We start from the raw sequence: 20290 nt of genomic DNA on the forward strand, positions 1-20290 counted from the left end.
GCACTTCCACGAGGCACTCTGACCATCCGCCCTTTCTCAGAGTCAGTTCTCTAGGTATCTGCCACCTTCATGAGGTCAGGAGACTCTTCAGAGAACTGACCACATTTTGGTTACAGAAAATCAAACACTGGCAGCTCTCTCATTGGTAGGAAAATCAATTACTTTTTTTCCCCTCTTAGATACTTTTTTCTTAAACCTGTGGTGTCTAGTTTAAGAAAGTGATTTAACAAACCAAGTTTTAGTCATCTCAGTTGTCTAACTCAGTATTTCTTGAACCCCTGTAAAGACCACAATGATTTGTTTCTCCACACTCTTTTTAAGCTGGAGCAAACTACAGGCTCATTCTCTGTAAATCATTGAACCATCCAAAAGCTCAGACACTGTGTTTGAAGCATGTGCATACATCTTAATTACACTAAGGTCTTGAAACTTTGTTTTTTAGATACAGCATTTCCAGGCATTTACCAAGTAGACAAAGTACTGGGTTGATATTGTTGCACTGATGAAATATTAATATTATTGATAAGGCGGGACAATGTAGCTGACTTTATCAGACTCATACCATTTGCATGAAAAGGCTGAGTTTCTTTGGCTCTTTGTTCATTCAAGTGCATTGAATACCTATTTGGATAGACTTAGGTATTGTGTTAATCTGTCAATAAAATCTTGCACTGTCCACAGTGTTTTGCAAGCTGATTTAGATTTTGGACTACAACAACTGGCCATTGGTAGAAATATACCATATATACACATGGAAATTACAAAAATACATTTTATTTATAGCTGATTTTTTTTAAGTAACAAAAAACTAACACTATGAAAGATCAACTAGCATACCAAAAGGACACTACCTAGTATCATCTGAACAAGAGACTTGTATGGGAATTCCATGACACATCATCTCCGGAACATTCCAGAAAGGGCAATTTGTCACTGGGAAATAAAAACAGCTTCTTGGAAAAGTCTGTGCTTTGACAGTTTGAATCTCCCATTCTACTAAGTTCCATTCCTACTCTTCTCTCAACTTTCTACCTTCTTCTCTCAGTAAAGACCAAAGAAACTCATGAGGAGAATGGAAGGATGGACTCAGAAGGGAATGGATACAGCTGAAGCTAGATGGATCATGGGTAAAGCCAGAACAGAACCTCGTTCTCCAACAGACACCAAGGAAGCCCCCAACGCTGCGCATATCAGTGAGGAAACCAGAGCTTTTCCTCCCTCTGCTCCCCCCGTCAAGGGCTGGTAGTGAGGCCGTGTGCACCAAAGCTCTGGAGGCTGAGCAGCTGCAACAAGGAGGAGGCTTGCCACATTTTGGTCACAGGGTCAGCAGCCCTGCCATTTCAGTGGGAGTCCTCCTGTGCCCCTAACTACAGGGCAGAGAGGGGACGAGCTAACTCCGTACACTTCTTAAAATGATATTTACACTGAAATGTAAGCCAACAGATTTTCTATATTCAGAAGCTCCTATAAACAGAGGCTGCAGCCCGGGGAGACTGGATCCACCGTTCCTATTCAGAACAGGCCTCTGTGACCATTTTTCTTTTGTAGCAGCATGCTGGATGTCATTGTGGAAAAGATAGTGCTTCCCTTGTCAACGCTCATGTATCTATTAACCCACACCCACCCCACCCCTCTGAAGAGAAAAGCTTCATTCTCGGGATATCTTCTCTGCAGGGCAAAGAAGAATCCTCACCAGCAACTGTTCTTTCATAGGATCCTAAAAGCTCTCAGCATTGATGCTCTTTCGGTTAGATCCCAGCTTGCAGGGTGCTCTATTTCCAAAATGACAACACTCTTTCGGAAAGTTGTCAACACAAAGCCAAGCTTCTCTCTCAGCTTCTCTCCTTTCTTGGCCTTCGTTTAGTAACTGGGGGATTTAAAGAGTCAGCACTATTTATAGGGGCAGTCATGGAGCAAACTGATTTTCATCCAATTCATTTGACTTTGAATATGAACCTTTCAAAGCAAAGGGCTCAAGTTTCTTGGCTGGCGTGTGTGCCTCCCTTATAGACCCGAGGTGATTTGAAGGATGACAGTCACGGCTGAGTGAGAGCGAGTAGAGTCTGGTGCTTAATTACACACCTGTATTGCCTTTAAACAGAAACAGTTAACATGCAGAGGTCACCGAAGATAGAGCTAGTTCTCCCGCCTTCTGGTGATTTGTTCAAAAGTGGCATCACACAGGAATCTGCAGATAATTTAGGTCTCTTGTGACTAAGGCCCCCTAGGGAAATACACCCACAGTTCCAACATTTAACACAAGCGAATATCAGACATATGGTTCCACGCAGGGAATTCTTGAAGCACGATCAGTTGAATAAACCAAGAATCCAGGCATCTGAGAGAGTCCTCTGTTTCCCTGAAGCCTCAATGTTCACCTTTTTCAGAAACTAGGGATGAGAGGGACTCACACAAAGTCTCTGTCTCAAGTCCCGACAAGTCCAGTTGGAGAAAGCCATAGGCTCTTGTTCAAAGCCTGCCATGTTAAGTCCATACAGGCCTATGGCCTTAGACCTGGAACTCAAACATGTCTGTCTGTTTCTTGGCCAGCTTGGCCACCTCTTCCCGGATGGCCTTGACGAGGGCTGCCGTGGAGATGTTGGTCAGGGGGGTATCGGGTGGGTCATTCTCTGTCAGGCTCTGTTGGGACGCTGCCGTGGAGGGCACTGGGCCCTGCTCCAAGCTGGGGTGCATGCTGCTCGGCTGGCTGTACTGACGATGGAGCCTGGAGGGTGAGCTCTGCTGATAACGTGAGCGTGGGTAAGCCTCGATGTACCCGGGCAGAGGGACCTGCAGTGGGTGAAGAGAGAAGGCCAGGGCCTGGTATTAAGAAGATGCTCTTGTATAAATTCAATGCAATCCCTATAAGGATACCCATGACATTCTTCAAAGAAATGGAGCAAACACTCTTGAAATTTATATGGAACAATAAGCCCCCACGAATAGCTAAAGCAATTCTTGGGAAAAAGAAAATGGGAGGAATCAACCTCCCGAACTTCAAACTGTACTACAAAGCAGTTATAATTAAAACAGCATGGTACTGGAACAAAGGCAGAACTGCAGACCAATGGAACAGGGTTGAATACACTGACATCTCTCCTCAATCATATGCTCATCTAATCTTTGATAAAGGTGCAAGTAATGTGAAGTGGAGTAAGGAAAGCCTCTTTAATAAATTGTGTTGGCATCACTGGATGGCTACATGCAAAAAAATAGGCTCAGAACTCTGCCTAACACCATGTACAAAAGTAAGATCAAAATGGATTAAAGACCTCAACATCAGACCAGAAACCATAAGGTACATTGAAGATAAAGTTGGCAAAACCCTCCATGACATTGAAGCTAATGGTATCTTCAAAGATGCCACGCCACTGGCCGAGCAAGTGAAAACAGAGATAGATAAATGGGACTATCTTAAACTAAGAAGCTTCTGCACCTCCAAAGAAACAGAGACCAAAATACAAAGACAGTCTACAGAATGGGAAAGGATATTCACCGAATACACATCTGACAAGGGGTTGATATCCAGGATATACAAAATACTGGTTAAACTCCACAAGAAGAAAACATCCAACCCCATCCAAAAATGGGGCAATGAAATGAACAGAAACTTTCTCAAAGAAGAAATCCGCATGGCAAAAAAGCACATGAGAAAATGCTCTACATCATTAATCATCAGGGAGATGCAGATCAAAACCACAATGAGATACCATCTCACACCTCAGAGACTGGCCCACATTCAAAAGAACAAAAGCAACCGATGCTGGCATGGATGTGGCGAGAAAGGGACACTCCTTCACTGTTGGTGGGAATGTCCACTGGTTCAGCCCTTCTGGAAAACAGTATGGACGATTCTCAAAAAATTAGAAATTGAGCTCCCATTTGACCCAGCAATACCACTCCTGGGAATATATCCCAGAGAGGCAAATATGTATAGTCGAAGTGACATCTGCACTTGTTTGTTCATTGCAGCACTCTTTACAATAGCCAGAAACTGGAAGAAACCTGAATGCCCAAGAACAGATGACTGGTTAAAGAAACTTTGGTACATCTACACAATGGAGTACTATGTAGCTCTTAGAAAAGATGAAGTCATGAAATTTACATACAAGTGGTACAACATGGAAAGTATCATGCTAAGCGAAGTGAGTCAGAAAGAGAGGGATAGACATAGAAAGATTGCATTCATCTGGGGGATATAAAGTAACAAAATATGAGATTAATACCCAACAATAGCTGAGATCAGCACCAGGAGGATTACTCCATAGCTTAGTGGCCAGTCGGGCATTCTAGCGGAAAGGGCAGCTCAGATAGAGAAGGGAACACCAAATGAAAGGTGTTTGGAGGATCCTCCCAGGAGGGGAGATGCATGTCGAAAGTAGACTATGGACTGAACATGTTTGCCACTCAATGCCTCTTTTGCAGACCACAACACCCAAACGGAGAGAGAGAACACAAGGGATTGCCCTGCCACAGAGACAGGGGGGATGGGGGGATGGGGGTGGGAGGGATATTATCCATGGTGGTGGAAAATGGGCACTGGTGGAGGGATGGGTATCTGATCATTGTATGATTGAAACCAAAGCACAAAAAATTGTAAATCTACAACTTTAAATAAAATAAAATAAAATAAAGGGAAAAAAAAAAAAGAAGATGCTCAAGTTCTAGGACAGGCTGGATGCAGGAGGGGGCGGAGGACAACAAAGATTTAGAAGAAAATGTCAGCCTCATGTCATTGGATGAACACACAACCTGGGATCCATTTATTTAGAACTGAGATTACATGGGAGCCCCTGGTTGTGTTGACTGGAGCAATGACATGATGCTTTATACCTTGCTACTGCAGAGTCAGAACATACCCGAGTCTGCATCTAAACTATGGGGCTACTTTTAAATATGAACATAATCTGCATAAAACAAAAGTACAGTTGGTCCTTGAATAATACAGAAGTGAGGAGTACAAACACTCCCCTTAATTGAAAACCCGCATGTAACTTTTAACTTCCTCCAAAATTAACTACAACTGTCCCTTGGTATCTGATGAGGAAAGTTGATTTTAGATGTAGAATTCCCAAACCTACAGATGCTCAAGACCCTATGGTCAATCCTCAACATCTGTGATTCATGGTCGGTTGAATTCATGAAAGCAGAAATATCCTATTAGTGGAGAAATTCAAATCCACATCATTCAAGGGTTACTGAATTGCTCGCCCTTCCTTCCTTCCTTCCTTCCTTCCTTCCTTCCTTCCTTCCTTCCTTCCTTCCTCTTTCTTTCTTTCTTTCTTTCTTTCTCTCCTTCCTCCTTCCTTTCTCCCTCCCTCCCTCCCTCCCTCTCTCTTTCTCTTTCTTTCTTTCTTTCTTTCTTTCTTTCTTTCTTTCTTTCTTCCTTCCTTCCTTCCTTCCTTCCTTCCTTCCTTCCTTCCTTTCTCTCTCTCTCTCTTTCTCTCTCTCCTTCCTTCCTTCCTTCCTTCCTTCCTTCCTTCCTTCCTTCCTTCCTTTGGTGGGGGCAAGGGAATATGAATTCTATGGCCTTAACACAACTCAGTGTGCACCCTGTCTGTTTCTTTTCTTTGCTGTGCAATCTGCCAATGACATTGGTGACTCTGACGAGCAGTTGGGTAAGAGATATTGTGAATTCTTTGGTAACCTCAAGGAACTCAAAGACATATTATTCATGATAAGAGCCAAGGCAACACAGACTGTCCTGATGGCCTTTCATACTGAATCTCATTTCATCTTGAAAGCAACAACTTGGGGTTGGAGCTATAGTACAGCTTGGAGGACATTTGCCTTGCACATAGCTGACCGGGCTTTGATCCCCAGCATCTGATATGTTCCCCCGAGCACTGCCAGGAGTAATTCCTGAGTGCAAAGCCAGGAGTAACCCCTGAGTATTGCTGGGTGCAACCCCGCCTCAAAAAAAAAGCAAAAAAAAAAAAAAGCAACAACTTAGTATGTCGGAATTGCTATTCTGATTTTACAGAAGAGGAAACAGAAGCCAAGAGTCTAAGGTGACAAGGCTCTAAGGGCTGAAGTTAGTTCCAGTCTGTGATGTTTTGCATCTGAGATATGATCTGGCTTCACTGCAGGTGGTGATGAGCTCCAGAGAGGGTCCATTTGGGCAGCAACAATCGTCCTCCTCTTAAATACATATCACCAATAGGAGACCAGCTCTCACTAACACCAAGGGGGGATGAACTCAGAAAGATGTAGGCCTTGTGGCAGGAAGGTTAAGGGTTGATTTTCTGGATTCCCTTTCCTAAATTTTTTATTTCATTTTCATCTTGGGAGGTTCATTTTAATATGAAGACATTTGCATCTGGATATTGCCATAAGCTTGACTGAGTTTTCTTCTCTAAGTGTCTTGGGGGAGGGCAAAGGCCAAGGTTCCCAAAAATCCTTCTGCCACTCCTGCCGAGGAGCCAGTGTCATCCTCTGCAGAGGTGAGCAGCAGTCACCTGCTTAGCCCAAGTCTACTTGCTTTCTGGGAAGTTCCCCTTATATTCAGACATCAAGAGTCAAAGTAACTCTGAAGTGTCAACTCTTCTCCAGTGATTTGAAGTGAGTGGGCTGCTTAAAAGGGCTGGCACTGACCACAGAAGCCAAAGAGACCTTCAAACAAACAAAATAGATGCCCTGATGGCAGTTGTCACACCAAGATTTGCCGACTTAGCAGTAGAAAATCCCCCTATTTCCTCTTAGAGCTTATTTACTCCAACTTGACACACAATTCTAATAAGCAAATACATATTTCAGGGTGAACATATCTCTTCAAATGGGGACATTTACATTGATATAAAGGACCAGCTGGGAGGAAAGTCAGAGAAATAAAAAAAAAAGCATATGGCAGCATTGTTATAATTCCAAAATTATAGTGGTTTGAAGATATTTGCCATAGGGATAATACTCCTACAGAACACTAGAGTCCATCCTACAAATATCATCTTAGTATAATGAGACAGAATGATAATGAATCATCTGTTAGAGACAAATTAAGTTTCATTCCCCTTCTGATGAAGGAGAAAGAAAATTTTTTCAGTATTTTTTTTAAACATATGGTGACACATGCTAAAATATGTTTGGAAATTAATGGGGTAAGCTTTGGTTGTCCCGAAAGTTAACATAACGTCATAAAGCCTCACTCCTGATAAAGTCACTTAAATGTACAAATCAGAACAGGCACCCATGCTGACACTGCACTGAATGTTTAGAGGCAGAGTGTATGGCCAACCAGGGGTGGACAGAAAAGAAGAGTATCACATGTTTCTTAAATGTAAGTCATATTTCAAATGCTAAGACTGAACCCTAAAATGACACAGAGGATTAGGGTCCCTCAGGTTCATCCTTTCTTATCCATGATGGAGACTCTCACACTGGGATGTGACTCTACAGGTAATCACTGATTTATTTTTTTGCTTTGTTTTCCAGGTTTATTTATTTATTTATCTTTTGCAGCTCCTAAGAGGCGACTCAGAGGCAGAATTAGGTGTGGACACTCAGGTTCACCTGCTCTGGTTTCTTTGATCCAGGCTAGACCAGGTCCACTGTGTCATATTCTCCTACTTGTTACAAAGGAAGATCCCAGGGCACCATAATAAGACAGTCCTTGGCTGCAACACAGGCAGAGAAACTTAGTATCTATGTGCTAGGAAACTCAGTCTTGTGTTTCAAGTACTTTCCCTCATAGTCTTTCATCTATAGAAATATTTTACAGAATTTTGAAAACAAAAGGCACAAATCTACTAAAGGTTTTGGAGTTGGAGGGTACAAGTTTGAAATTTTGGCCTTGGATCTTACTAGCTGTGTAGAATGGGATATGTAACCCTCTGGGGCACTTGAGAGGGCCTTGGTTTCTACATCTGTAACGTGGGATACATCTTGGGAGTAATAAAACCCAGCTGATAGAACTGCTGTAAGGATTATGATGGCATCAATCATAAAGCAATGAACTCAAAGACTTCAACATAGTAAACCAAAATCTAACTTGGAGTCTGGCACGTAGAAACTACTCAAAATATGGTGGTTGTTACCAAAAAATGTACTTGACTGAGGTCGCCTGGCTTAGAAAGAAGTGGAACATGGTCTAGAAGGCAGACGTCCAGCTCCTCTGTCAGAGGACTCTCCCCCCCCTCCCCCCCGCCCTGTAGCACACTGGTTTTAGCCAGTTGGTTGGTGGGAGGTGACAGAGAACCCCAAACACCCACACCCTTTGTCAACCTCTTCTCCATTTTCTCCCTGAAGGGGGGGCAGAACGTGCTGTGAAGAAGGGCACCTCACCGAATCGGCCCACTGGCTCGGGAGCTCATTCTCCCCTGCATAGGACATCCAGGCCTGGTTCCTGTAGGAGGAGGGAGGCGTCGGAATGAAGTAGCCAGTAAAGCCGGGGCGGTTGGCAGCTGGGATGGCAAACACAGCCGGCACTGTATTACCTGACAGGGAAGAGAAGGACAGGGAGGTTAGGCCAGCCCCCTGCCCACTGAGCTGAGGAGCTGATGTCTGTGCAAGGTGGGAGATGCTGGGAAATGGGGGTGAGGTGGGCGGGTGAACTCTGGCGGTTGGGGAGAGGGGGCACAGACCTCAACCTGCAGCCCCAGGCTGCCCCTCTGTCAGGATAGGAGGCGGCATCTGCTGGGATTCCAGCAAGAGAGGCCCCCTCCCTTCCCAGAGCCCCAGCTTCTCCCAGTGGTGACACTCCCAGGAGGCTACTTTCATTTTCATGTTTTTGGCTTGTGGACCCTACCAGAAGGAGCTCAGGGGCAACTCCTGGCTCTGTCAGGGGTCGCTGCTAGCAGTCGTGCCAGGGACCCACATGCAAAGTGAGCACCCAACCTTGTGAGGCATTTCTCTGGTCCAAGGACAGTATTTTTGTTTTTCAAGGACAGTACTTTTTAGGGTCAAGATAAGAACATGAAGGGATGGATTCCACTGGTGGAATCTCTATATATACCAAAAAGACTGTTACAAGAGTTGACAAATGGACCTTTGCAGCTTTCAATGAAAAGGTACGGTTTCAAAAAACTGAAGAAGCAATTAGAGCATGGGCAAACCTCCACCTTTGTTTTAGCATTGTTTGTAACAGAAAAAAAAATACCAATCTGGAGACAACCAGTATGTCACCAATAGGCCAAAGTAGCCGAGTCTATAACTAAATACTGAAGGCAGTTTCAATGAAGAAACTGGAGTTGTAAGTCAGAAGCCACCTGGAGAAACTGCGAGAACAACACAATTCTCCAGAACAACATGAATCAAGAAAATACACAAAAGGACATGTTTGGCTTGATGTCACTTAGCTAAGTTGAAAGAACATCAAATATTCGCATGCACGTGTAGCAAAATATTAAAACCCGCAGGCTGAGAGCTGGGAATACATCTAGGGAGAAGATGAGAGAAAGGGTTAGTTTAAGCTTTAATATTGCAACTAGATGATCAAAAAACAAAAACTCTGAAGTCTGGTATGGTATGTGTATGTGTGTGTGTGTGTGTGTGTGCGCGCACGCGTGCGCGTCTGTATGTGTGTGTATGTGCACACACATATACATACATATATAGCCTTAGATGTGTAAATATATATACCATAACATATCTTAATGTTTGTCACAGTTCAGCTCCGTTTTCTGGAAGAACAGCACTAGATGAGAAGACTACAGAGTTTGCCTTGATGGTCGGGAGTGGCCTGGGAGAGGAGGGTGCCCATTTGGAGGTGGGGGTGGAAGCAAAGAGAACAGGGCCCAGTGGGGTCGAGGGCAGCTGACTCCCTTCCCAGGCGCTGCTCCTCTTGCCCACCTGAGTAATTTAAGGCCGACTGATCCAACTGTGCCACGGACACTTGGCCTCGGGACACCTGGGCGAAGGAGCCACTGTCGTGCAGGGGGGCTGCCTCAGGCCCCGTCGAATCGGTCATCCTGGTTTTGCTGCCCACGTCCGAGGTGGACCTGCAGCATGGAGAGGGGTTGCATTAGCCGCTTCCCCCGCACCCCGACCTCCACCCGGGGGAGAGGTTGGAGCATCCCCCTAAGGGGCCGCCCCAGGAGCAGCAGAGGTGGGGTCCTCGGGCCGGCGGAGACCACCCACTCCCGCCCTGCCCTGATAACAAAGGGGCACGACGCACCGGGCTCCCGGCTGCCAACCTGCGCTGGAGCTATTTTTAGATACTCAAGGCCATTCCAGCCCCCGCGAGGGTGGCAAGCTTCTCCCGGGAGTAGGACACTTAATTTCCATATAAAAATAAGCCCAGCAATTAGCGCGGGGGGATTGGCTGCGGCGGGTGGCCCTAGGGAGGATGACGCCATCGGCAGCCAATGAGAAGGCCCCGCGCGGCTGCCTCTCCTCCCCCCCCCCCCTCACCCCCCCCCACCCCCGCCCCACGCCAGGACCTGCAGGACCCGCCCGGGCTACGAGCACCGCGCCCCCCACGCCTGGGGCCGGGGCGAGAGCCGGGAAAGCGGGCGCTTCTTGCGCACTGTGAACAAAAGAACTTTTTTCAAGTGGGTGGGGTGGGAATGGGGGGGAAAGGGCGACCCACAGACAAGCCACAAATCCGACCCATTTAACACACACAGTCCCACTTAGCGCTCTGAAAGCCGAGGAAGACCCTGGCGCAGTTGGAGCTCTCAGCTCCAGCCCCTCCCCGCCCGGTAGGAAGGGTCCCGAGCCGTGCACGGGCTTTGTCCTCGCCGCTACGGACGGGCTCCAGGCTGTCCCCGACACGAAAACGAAAACGGGAGGGAAGCCAAGGCAGCCACTGCGGGTGGCAGGCTGCCAGCTCAGCTCAGCTCCTACCTCTACCCTGTGCGCCCCTAGATCAGAGGGGCGGCTGGCTCTCGCAGGCAAGGGGGAAGGCAGAGGTCTGGGGTCCAGCTACCTCTCCACTGGGTTACCCGGGCTTAGATGGCACACAGTGACCTCCTGATAATTGTCTAGAACGGTTAGCAGAGAGGGACTTGTGGGGGAGGAGGCTGGTGTCAGAGAATAAATAAACGCTAAACGTTGCTTTTTAGCAACCCTACCACTAAGGACAGAGGCGAAGCTCCTCCCATCCACAGACCCCTGGAGTAACTGAGCATCTCTGCATAGTTCCTCATAGCATGGCCTAGAGCTGGGATGATTTGGGGTTTTCTTTTGGGGGGCGGGGAATTAGGCGGAGCACACCTTGCAGTGCTTAAGGCTTGCTACTGCCTCTGAGCTCAGGGATCACTCCTGCCAGGGTTCTGGGGACCAGTGTCCAACCCAGGTCTGCTGTTGCACGGTAAGCCCCAAGCCCGCTGTCCTGTGGTTCCGGACGAAGCTGGGATGATCTGACTACCCGGACAGGCCATGCTGAACGCTCTGTGGCTTCTCCCCCTCTCTCCATCCCTCCACTCTCCCACCAGCTCACTCCCTGAACATAGAGTTTCACACTGTCCCAGGCAGATGCTCCTTCAGAAAACCCTTCCTGACCACTGGTCCACACACAAGGCTCCTGTGGAGGAATCCTAGTCCCTTGGGCATCAGGAAGCAGGCCAGAAGCTGCGGCCTCGTGCCTGGGTGCTACGGCAGACACAGGCAGAACTGGATCCTCAGAAACTGCTCCCACACACCCCTGAGGATCCTGAGGTGAAGCAGTGAGGTGTACACAGAGCTCTGCATTCTACTGCTGCAAACAAGGGCATGTCCCTTCACCACTTTCCACAGGCTCAAGCCTGTGGTACAGGGGGTTCAGGGTGTATGCAGTGAAGGCGAGGGCAGGAGGGCCAGGGTGCAACTGGTTCTGTGATTTGATTCCTCTCTGTCCCAGGGTCCCTGGCTTTTGTTCTTCTGACTGTCTTTACTTCAAACACGTGCTTTTTATATCACCACAGAGCAAAGAGCTCCCAGACCAAAAGCTTCGGGGCTGACACAGCTGGGTTCCTGCTCCTTCAACCTCCCCATCCTGGAAGTTATGAGATAGGGTGGGTGCCCTAACTGCTCCATGGCCTCTCAGAACCCCTTCTAAAACACAAAGTAACTGTGGGGTATGTTAAAGTGGCCAGAGGTAGCTGGTATAGTGGCTCAAGCTGAAGTCATTTTTATTTTGTGTGTATTGGGGAGGGGAAGGAGGAGTCAGAGGGATGGGTACCAGGGATTAAACCTGGGACCTCACACTTGCAAACCAAGTGCTCTACCACTAAGCTACAATCTCCAGCTCTGGGAATCATTTCGAGCTGTTCAGGATCTGGGTGCAGAGTTTTCAGAGTTTGGGGCAGTTAATCTTGGGTTTCTTTGAGTCTAGTTTCTTTGAGTCTGTCATTTTTCTCATTAAATGGCATGGACAGTGGCCAACTCTCTGTGGTCCCACTTTTTTCATGGTTCTCAGATGCTCAGGTTGTCTATACAAGAAAGACACCTAGAAGAAGGGGAGTGGCGGGGGTTGTGGAATGCATGGAGACTGTCAGGCTCTGGGACCAAATCTGAACATTTGAAGCCTGGCCAAGAAAGGAATGCGTTACCGCCTAAGAGACGTGACAGCCACAGGGCCAGTCCGAGGAGGTACCGGTGGAGGCGGAGAACCCATGACCATTTCAGGAAGCTGGGAAAACCGGTAGGCCTGTGGGAGACAAGAGCAAACACGGGAGAATTGTTAAAAGCCAGAGTCATGCGTGCGAGGGTTCTTGTTCAAAAGGGAAGCAAAGGTTTGTGCAAGGATCAGACTCTCCCTCCTGCCTTAAACTTTTGCTTCAACCTTCCCTAACATGCTACCCAGCCCACTCTTTCCTGCTACCCAGCCCACTCTTTCCTATCAGCTACCACCACTCTGCCTTTGGGACAGTGCTCACAGAGTCCAAGTGTTCTGTCCCCCTCCACACCGCTCCCTCCCTCCCCTCCACCCCCCCCCCCCCCCCCCCCGCCTTAAACCTGCTTCCCCATCTCCTGTGGGCAATCTCTTCCCAGTTCTTTCCTCCGCTTCCTCCTGCAGTTCATCCCCAGCCCCACCCCGCCCACCTCCAGCTCCTCTGTATCTATCCCACATGCTGATTTATTTTTGGTCACAGCAGTTGTCACTCTCTGGCATTATACTGTTGCATGTTTATTTACTATCTGCCACCATCGACACTGTACTTGGTTGTCAATGATCCCCTCATGCCTGGAACAGGGCCTGGCTATGAAAGATGAGCAATAATTCAATGAACGGATGAATGGGTGACTGATTGCGGTTTACTTTCTCGCCCATGAAAAGCAGGTCGAGTGGGAGAAAGCAATGGTTTTGGAGTCGGGACGTCTGTGTGTGGGTCCTGGTTTACTGATGAATAGACCCTGTGTCCTGAAACAAACCAGCTGGACTCTGAACCTTCAGTGTCTTCTTCTGAAATGGGGCGAGGGCTGCCAGCTCAGAGAGGTGCTGAAAGGGTCAAGAAAGTCAAAGGAAATATAAGTATTTCACAATCTAGAAAGCACTGTTCAAAGATAAAGTTTTAAAACGGCCACAAAAATGGGCTTTAATCTACACGTGAAAGGGATAAAAGAAAAATGCCCAGAGAGGATCAGAGAGCCAGAACCCAGCCTTCTTTTGCAGGAGAAAAATCTAGAAATGCTCTCTGGGAAGACAAAGCTTAGCTTGTGCTTCTCATTTCTCTTTTTCTTTAGGAATCATGGCCTGTGGGTCTCTAGAGGAGCAAGATGACAGGTCTTTAAACGTGAAGATATCCCGATGAAAAGAAGGAGCACAAGGGATCTATAAACAGGATTCTTTAAACTAAATGAGGTCTTCTCTCTCCAGCCTTATGACAGAATATATGTTCATAAGCACCGACCCACTAAACAACAACTAGATCTGGGAAAAAACATACCTTTTAGTGCATTGTGGAAACTGGAAAATGTAAGGACTCCACCCACCACTCATTCCCTGCTACATACATACACACACACAGACAGAAATACAGACAGACAGACAGACAGACACACACACACACACACACACACACTCAGCAAACCAAAGAACCATGAACTGAAACCAGCAGTGGAAATAGTGAATTTATGGTAAGCAAATATTAAAGGCGGGGCTACCTTTATTATATTTTATTTTATTTTAATTTTTTTTGCTTTTTGGGTCACACCCAAAACCCAGCGATGCATATGGGTTAATCCTGACTCTACACAGAAATTACTCCTGGTGGTGCTCATGGGACCATATGGGATGCTGGGGATCAAACCCGGGTTGACCGTGTGCAAGGCAAATGCTCTACCCACTGTACTATCGCTCCAGTTTCTGGATAGGGGACAGTGAAATGGAAAACCTGAGACATTCACAACCAACTTGGAAGGGGTTAGCATTGATCCCTGTGAGGGAAAAATGCTAGAAGTGTCCCCACACTTGAGCAGAAGCAATCATCAATCCTCTCTGAAGACATATTCCTAAATTAGGCTCTCAGGATTAGCTGAGATTAAATGAAGAGAACAAATCATAACAACAACCAAAAAACAAAGGTGGTCACTACAGAGAAAAAATATGGTAGCTTTAGAGCTGAAGGGATTTTAGAGTCTGAAATCCCCAGGTATTCACAAGAAAATCAAAAGATAAGAAATTATTTTACAAGAAATACTTGAACAGAGGGCTGGAGCGATAGCACAGCGGTAGGGCATTTGCCTTGCACGCAGCCAACATGGCTGACCCGAGTTCGATTCCTCCGCCCCTCTCTGAGAGCCCGGCAAGCTACCGAGAGTATCTCACCAGCACGGCAGAGCCTGGCAAGCTACACGTGACGTATTTGATATGCCAAACACAGTAACAACAAGTCTCACGAAGGAGATGTTACTGGGCCCGCTCGAGCAAATCGATGAACAACGGGAGGACCATGACCGTGACCGTGACTTGAACAGAGGAGTTGAGGGTGTGCCTCAAGTAGTAGAGCACATATCTTCATGTATGCATTTGAGCCCCTTCCCCCAAGTACCCCTAGGAGTGGCCCTCGCTCTTTGGAGCACCATCAGGTATGGCTCCACAGCACAACAACAAAAACCAGACAGAGATACTATGAGGAATGAGGGGTGATTGGGCAGATGTGGATAAGAACAGAACTTCTAGATGTGAGATGTCCTCACTGAAATAAAACAGTCAAAGTGGGGGAATCAAACAACAGAAGAGAGTCAAACTTGAGTGAGGAGAGCTCGGGGCTACATCCCTCACTCATCATCTCTCTCATTTTTTCCCCCTTCTGAAATAAAGCATTGGAGCAGCTCATGAGCTTCGAAACAAATATATCTTTATCACGAAACCATGGTAACACAGCTCAAATACAGAACCAGATTAAAACAGAGCTTTCCTGGTTGAAACTGTGGGAGTGACCTGGTGAATTTGGCCTTTGCTTAGCTGCATAAAGACACCTCAGGGACATCCCCAAACACTGTGCCCTTTGGGAGAGTTTGAGAAGGCATTGTCTGGGATGTCCTTTTGGCTTTGAGTTCTTTTATTATCTATAGACCACCAAGAAAGGATATACCTTTCCCAAAATAGAAAAAAAAAATATACCTTCGCAGCCCCTCTTTGCTCTTCTGGCATCTTACGATAGTCACTAAAGGAGACAGACAACCTATTTTTACCCCTGGTTCTTGGAAGACTTATTCTGTAGTCAATACATGTTGCCAGCCAAGAAAAAGCTTTTTATACTGGTGTCTGTCCTGAGCAGCTCACAAAAAATAATTGATTAAAAGTTCTGAGCTTTTGACAAGTACCAAGGGAATTCCCTTCTTTGGAAGGTTTTTCTGGGTAAGGAAGCCTGCCTTAGGGATCCAACAGGCCCCTTTAGTCTGTATTCTTGGGGCATGTAGGTACCACAGGGGTATATGAAAAGCAAAAGCAGCCTGTGTGCTGTGCTGGAGGGCTGAAGCAACGGCCCTGAACTGTGACTTCCTGCTTCTCCCTGGCAGGCTCCCCAAGGTTGTTCAGCCTTCACATTCTCCTTTTCTTGCATCTCTGGAAGTTGGCTCCTTGCTGGCTGCTTTGTATCAGGATCCCATGGGAAGCCACTGGCTAAAACTCTTGCCTAAGTTCCCAAGAAGGACACCACCTTTTAGCATCCCTGCCTTCTCACTGGAAGAACAGACTCCAAACTAAAGGCAGTCTTTGTAAATAGATTCCCGGTCTCAGAGGAGGCAGGAGTCTAGATGTTACTGGACTGGAATTTTAGGCTCAGATGGTGAGTTGTAAAGTTGAAGGGATGAAGAATACACAGTCTATTCAAAGTCCCAGGACCAGTGTCCATGCATTGGGATGTGTGTACGGGATGGGGGGGGAGGGGGGGAGGGAGTGGAGGTTAGGTCAAGGTCATCCTGTCCAGCCATCCCAGTGAGACCCACTGTGTGCTGCTCCTTCGCTGCATATACGTATCCAGCAAGAAGGAGAAAACTGGTCAAGATTGAGGGGCCCTTATGATGGTGTCAGGTCAAAGGGGTTTAGGATAGAAGATCAATCAGGGGATCTGGCATTTGGCTGGAGAAGAAACACTGACATACCTTAACAATCCAGCCATAACTGTGGACCCTTGTCCTGGGACAGATAAGTCAGTTCTAAGTCAGAGTGGATGTAGCAAGTTTTCCATTCCTGTTGACCAAGCTGGGTTCTAGAGCAAGGTATTCCTTCAACCTTACTGAGCTGCCCCGGGAATATTGCTCCAGGAAGAACAAATGCCCACCTGAGTCTTCAGGCAGCTATAGATAATGTCATATCCTAGTGTGTAGGAAATAGAATATTCCAGAAAGAAGTTCTTATCTGGTTGAAAATAAAAAAGGAGAGGGTATTGGGGGGTCTTGGTAACTGAAGGTTTACTAACCTGATGACAAAAAACTAGGGCTTATCTTGGTCAGTTCACCAAATGCTACACATAGAGTAATATCTACCCAAGGCTTTCAAAACCTCCAGAAAATTCCAGCTGCAAAGAATAGGAGACATTGGGTCCATGCCCCTAATCAGAGGGAGACATGGAAGCCTAGAGAGGTAAACTACCTTGTCCAGCATCTCACCTTCTTTGGGCCTGCTGTCTCATTGGGTGTGAAAATAATAGTAGCATATCCTATTTCAAAAACTGTTTGAACAACTCATTTCAGGGCAGTCTGAATATCAGTGGGACACAGCAGACCAGAGTTACCTGTTAAGTCATATTCTCTTAATTTTGAGACAGGGTAATATTTTGATATAGTCATTGTGGTGACCCACAATTCTTTTTTCTTACCAAGCAGAAGGATATCCCACCCTCCCACCCCAGGAAGAAAGGCCCCAGCCACTGAGGATAGTCCAACAGTCCATTATTGCCAGAGCTCTAGAAAAACAAGGGATTTTTAAAGAATTTTAAGGAAATAAGATTCACTTACGCTACTCTGCTCCTGGATTAGACAAACACCCTATGGATGCAAAGGAGAGGAGAGTTAGAGAAACCAAAAGAATATAGATGCTGGTGGGGGGCTAGAGTTAGGGCCCTGTGCCCCCAATTCACTCTAGAGGTAAAGGAAAGGGGTGAGAAAAGAGTAAATATAAAGCAACTAGTAAAGAGAAGGGGCAGGTGTGTGTGTGTGTGTGTGTGTGTGTGAGTGTGTGTGTGTAAGAGAGGAGATGGGGTGGGAAGAGAACAGGAGGATCAGAACACAGTTATGCTCTGCCTAGACTAATAACTGGAGACCAGCTGGAAACAAGGTCTTCTCAGGGACACCTTCCAGAGTAGTTACATAAACTGGGACCAGCTACAGAAGCCTTCTTCACATCCCCTCCCTCCTGCCCCAATTCCAACGCCTCCTCTTCCCAGTACCTATAGACTAAGATGGAGTTTCTGGCAGGTGGAGGAGATCATGGAAAAATTAAGGGAAGGGCCCTGAACACCTGAGCATGTGGGCAAGGAAAGTATCTGCTGGAGATCTTCCTTCCCAGCCTCACTCTTTCCCTGCAGCCCTCCTGCAGAAGCTGAAGTTTCAACTCACTTAAAAGCTTTTTCTAAGCCTAGAGGGGAATGCATGCTCCTAAATTCCAGAGGTGAGTATTCAGTCCTTTTTTAAGGGGGATTTCCTGGGGGAAGTCCAAAGGCAAAAATCCCCTTCTCCAGGTGAGCCCTTGGGCTGGATTGTGGCCTACTTTGAAAGAGTCCTAAGATTTGCATCCCTTGAAAGTAGACTATAGACTGAACATGATTGCCACTCAATGCCTCTTTTGCAAACCACAGCACCCAAAAGAAGAGAGAGAACAAAAGGGAATGCCCTGCCACGGAGGCAGGGTGGGAGAGGGGGGATGGGGGGTGGGAGGGATACTGGGATCCGTGGTGGTGGAAAATGGGCACTGGTGGAGGGATGACTACTTGATCATTGTATAATTGAAACCCAAGCACAAAAATTTTAAGTCTACAACTGTACCTCATGGTGTTTCATGTATAAAAATTAAAAAAAAAGATTTGCATCCTTTTTTGTTTGTTTGTTTTGTTCTTGAGCTTGACATACCCAGAGGTGCTCAGGAGTTACTCCAGGCTCTGTGCTAGACTCAGGTAACTATATGGGTTGTTAGGGATCGAACCCAAGTCAATCATATGCAAGTTATTACTCTGGCCTCAAGACACAAATCTCTCTTTTTTTTAAATTTAAGACACAAATTCTTAATTTCTTTCAGTTGGCAACATCTCCCTAAGAGACAATGAGCAGAGGGGCAAAAAAATCTCCTCAAACTGGTAAATCTGCTAAAGGAGATCATACCCAGAGTTCTAGAGACTTGAATTCTCATCAGCACCTGCAGGACATGCATATGGGTCACCCTAGTAGGAGCAGGCAGAGAGTGGGCTGTGTAGAGACAGCTAGAGCATCGAGCCCAAGTCAGCTCTTCTCGTCTGGAAAAGTCTACTTACTTCCCCAAGTCTCGGTTTCCACACTGAGTGCTGAGGGATAATAATGCTAACTACAGAGGGGAATGGAAGGAAGAGGACATCATGTCTACATGGCACAAAAACTGGGGTCTGGTACACAGAGGGGCATGGCAGGTGGCAGCTGTTGTTGTTATTACTGTTCACTTTCAGCTGCAGAACCTTAAGTCGGGCAGGCATTTCCCCCTTATGCCATGCCTCAAAACCCCTCCTCTAACAGCAGGAGTAAGGAGCAGGATGTTTCTATTCCACTTATCACAGACCCATTATAGCTGCTAACAACACTGGATTGGTCATTAGGTGTCGAGACTAATTTCTTCCCAGATTCTAGGGGTAAAATATGACCCAAAGTCTCCAGAACAGCCATAAGAAACCCCACATGGCCAGAGATATCCTCTTCCCGGCTATAAGTGCACTAGCCTGGCCGAGTGCATTTAAAACCACCAGCTTCCAATTATCCTCTGGCAGAGCTTGATACACTTCCTTTTGGGAAGCAGAAAAGTAATCATAGTCATCATTCAAAATCGCCATCATCATTTCTACTGACTTCCATGTTACAAGAGGTTGGGCAAGAACATGGGCTAAGAGGGTGAAGAATCTCCCTTTCTGTGGTGGATTGTTAGACATGTTCTCCTTTCACGAAAACAGTGACCACATGGAGGGAGAAAGGGCAGCATGCATGACAGAAGAACTGCATGTGAGACCCCTTTGACCAGACGTCTGTTGTGTTATTTCTCAGTCCTCTTCCATATTTTGGTAGCCTTGGTATTAAACTATGTAATGCTATTCCTTCTCCTTGTTTTGCAACCCCTAATTATGACCAACGGAACCAACTAAGTTTTCAAATGTCCCACAATGATAATTTCAGTGTTGCTCTAGGGTATAAAAGACATGGGTTGGACCTGTCATTGACTAGAACATATACCCTGTTTGACTAAGTTCCTCTTTCTGCAACCCGTGTTTTTTCATGGATCTCTGCAGTCTGGCTTTGTTGTTCTTGAGAATCATCTTTAAAAAGATGTGAAATGTCCCAGAACTGAGATGCACACCCAGAGCATGCTCTTAAAGGAACCGAACTGAGTAAGAGTAAAGGAAGATGGAGTCTCAAAAGTGTCAGGGAAAGGGCTATTCAGGCACACCTCATTTTATGTGTCTGGCTTTAGTGCCCTTAGCACAAACTTTATTTTTAAAGAAATTGTGTGTGTGTGTGTGTGTGTGTGTTTAACACAGTGAAGGATTGTAGCATCCCTGTACTAAGCATATCTACACACTCCACGTTACCATGGTGAGCACATGCTCACTTCCTGCCTCTTGTACCACATTTATTTTAGGCACATACACTGTATTTTAATTTTTTGGATTTTGGTCTTGGGGCCGGTAATGATCTTATTCCTCGCTCTGTGCTCAAGGATTACTCCTAGTGAGCCATATGGGGTGCTGGGGATGGA

General features: G+C 46.4%; 1 protein-coding gene across 1 annotated transcript in view; it reads right to left on the reverse strand.

Moving 5' to 3' along the window:
- Window positions 1-1280: 1280 nt before the first annotated feature.
- Window positions 1281-20290, reverse strand: part of KIAA1549L (KIAA1549 like) — a 310071-nt gene continuing 291061 nt past the window's right edge. Inside the window, exons 18-21 of the mRNA XM_056135481.1 lie at window positions 12465-12562; window positions 9784-9932; window positions 8278-8429; window positions 1281-2790 (exon numbers count right to left, since the gene is read on the reverse strand). Of these exons, the coding sequence (XP_055991456.1) occupies window positions 2509-2790; window positions 8278-8429; window positions 9784-9932; window positions 12465-12562 (681 nt within the window). The 3' untranslated portion in view covers window positions 1281-2508. The remainder of the gene's footprint in view (window positions 2791-8277; window positions 8430-9783; window positions 9933-12464; window positions 12563-20290) is intronic.

The sequence above is a fragment of the Sorex fumeus genome, unplaced genomic scaffold (assembly GCF_029834395.1).
Source record: "Sorex fumeus unplaced genomic scaffold, SorFum_2.1 ptg000007l, whole genome shotgun sequence".
Taxonomy (NCBI): Eukaryota; Metazoa; Chordata; class Mammalia; order Eulipotyphla; family Soricidae; genus Sorex; species Sorex fumeus.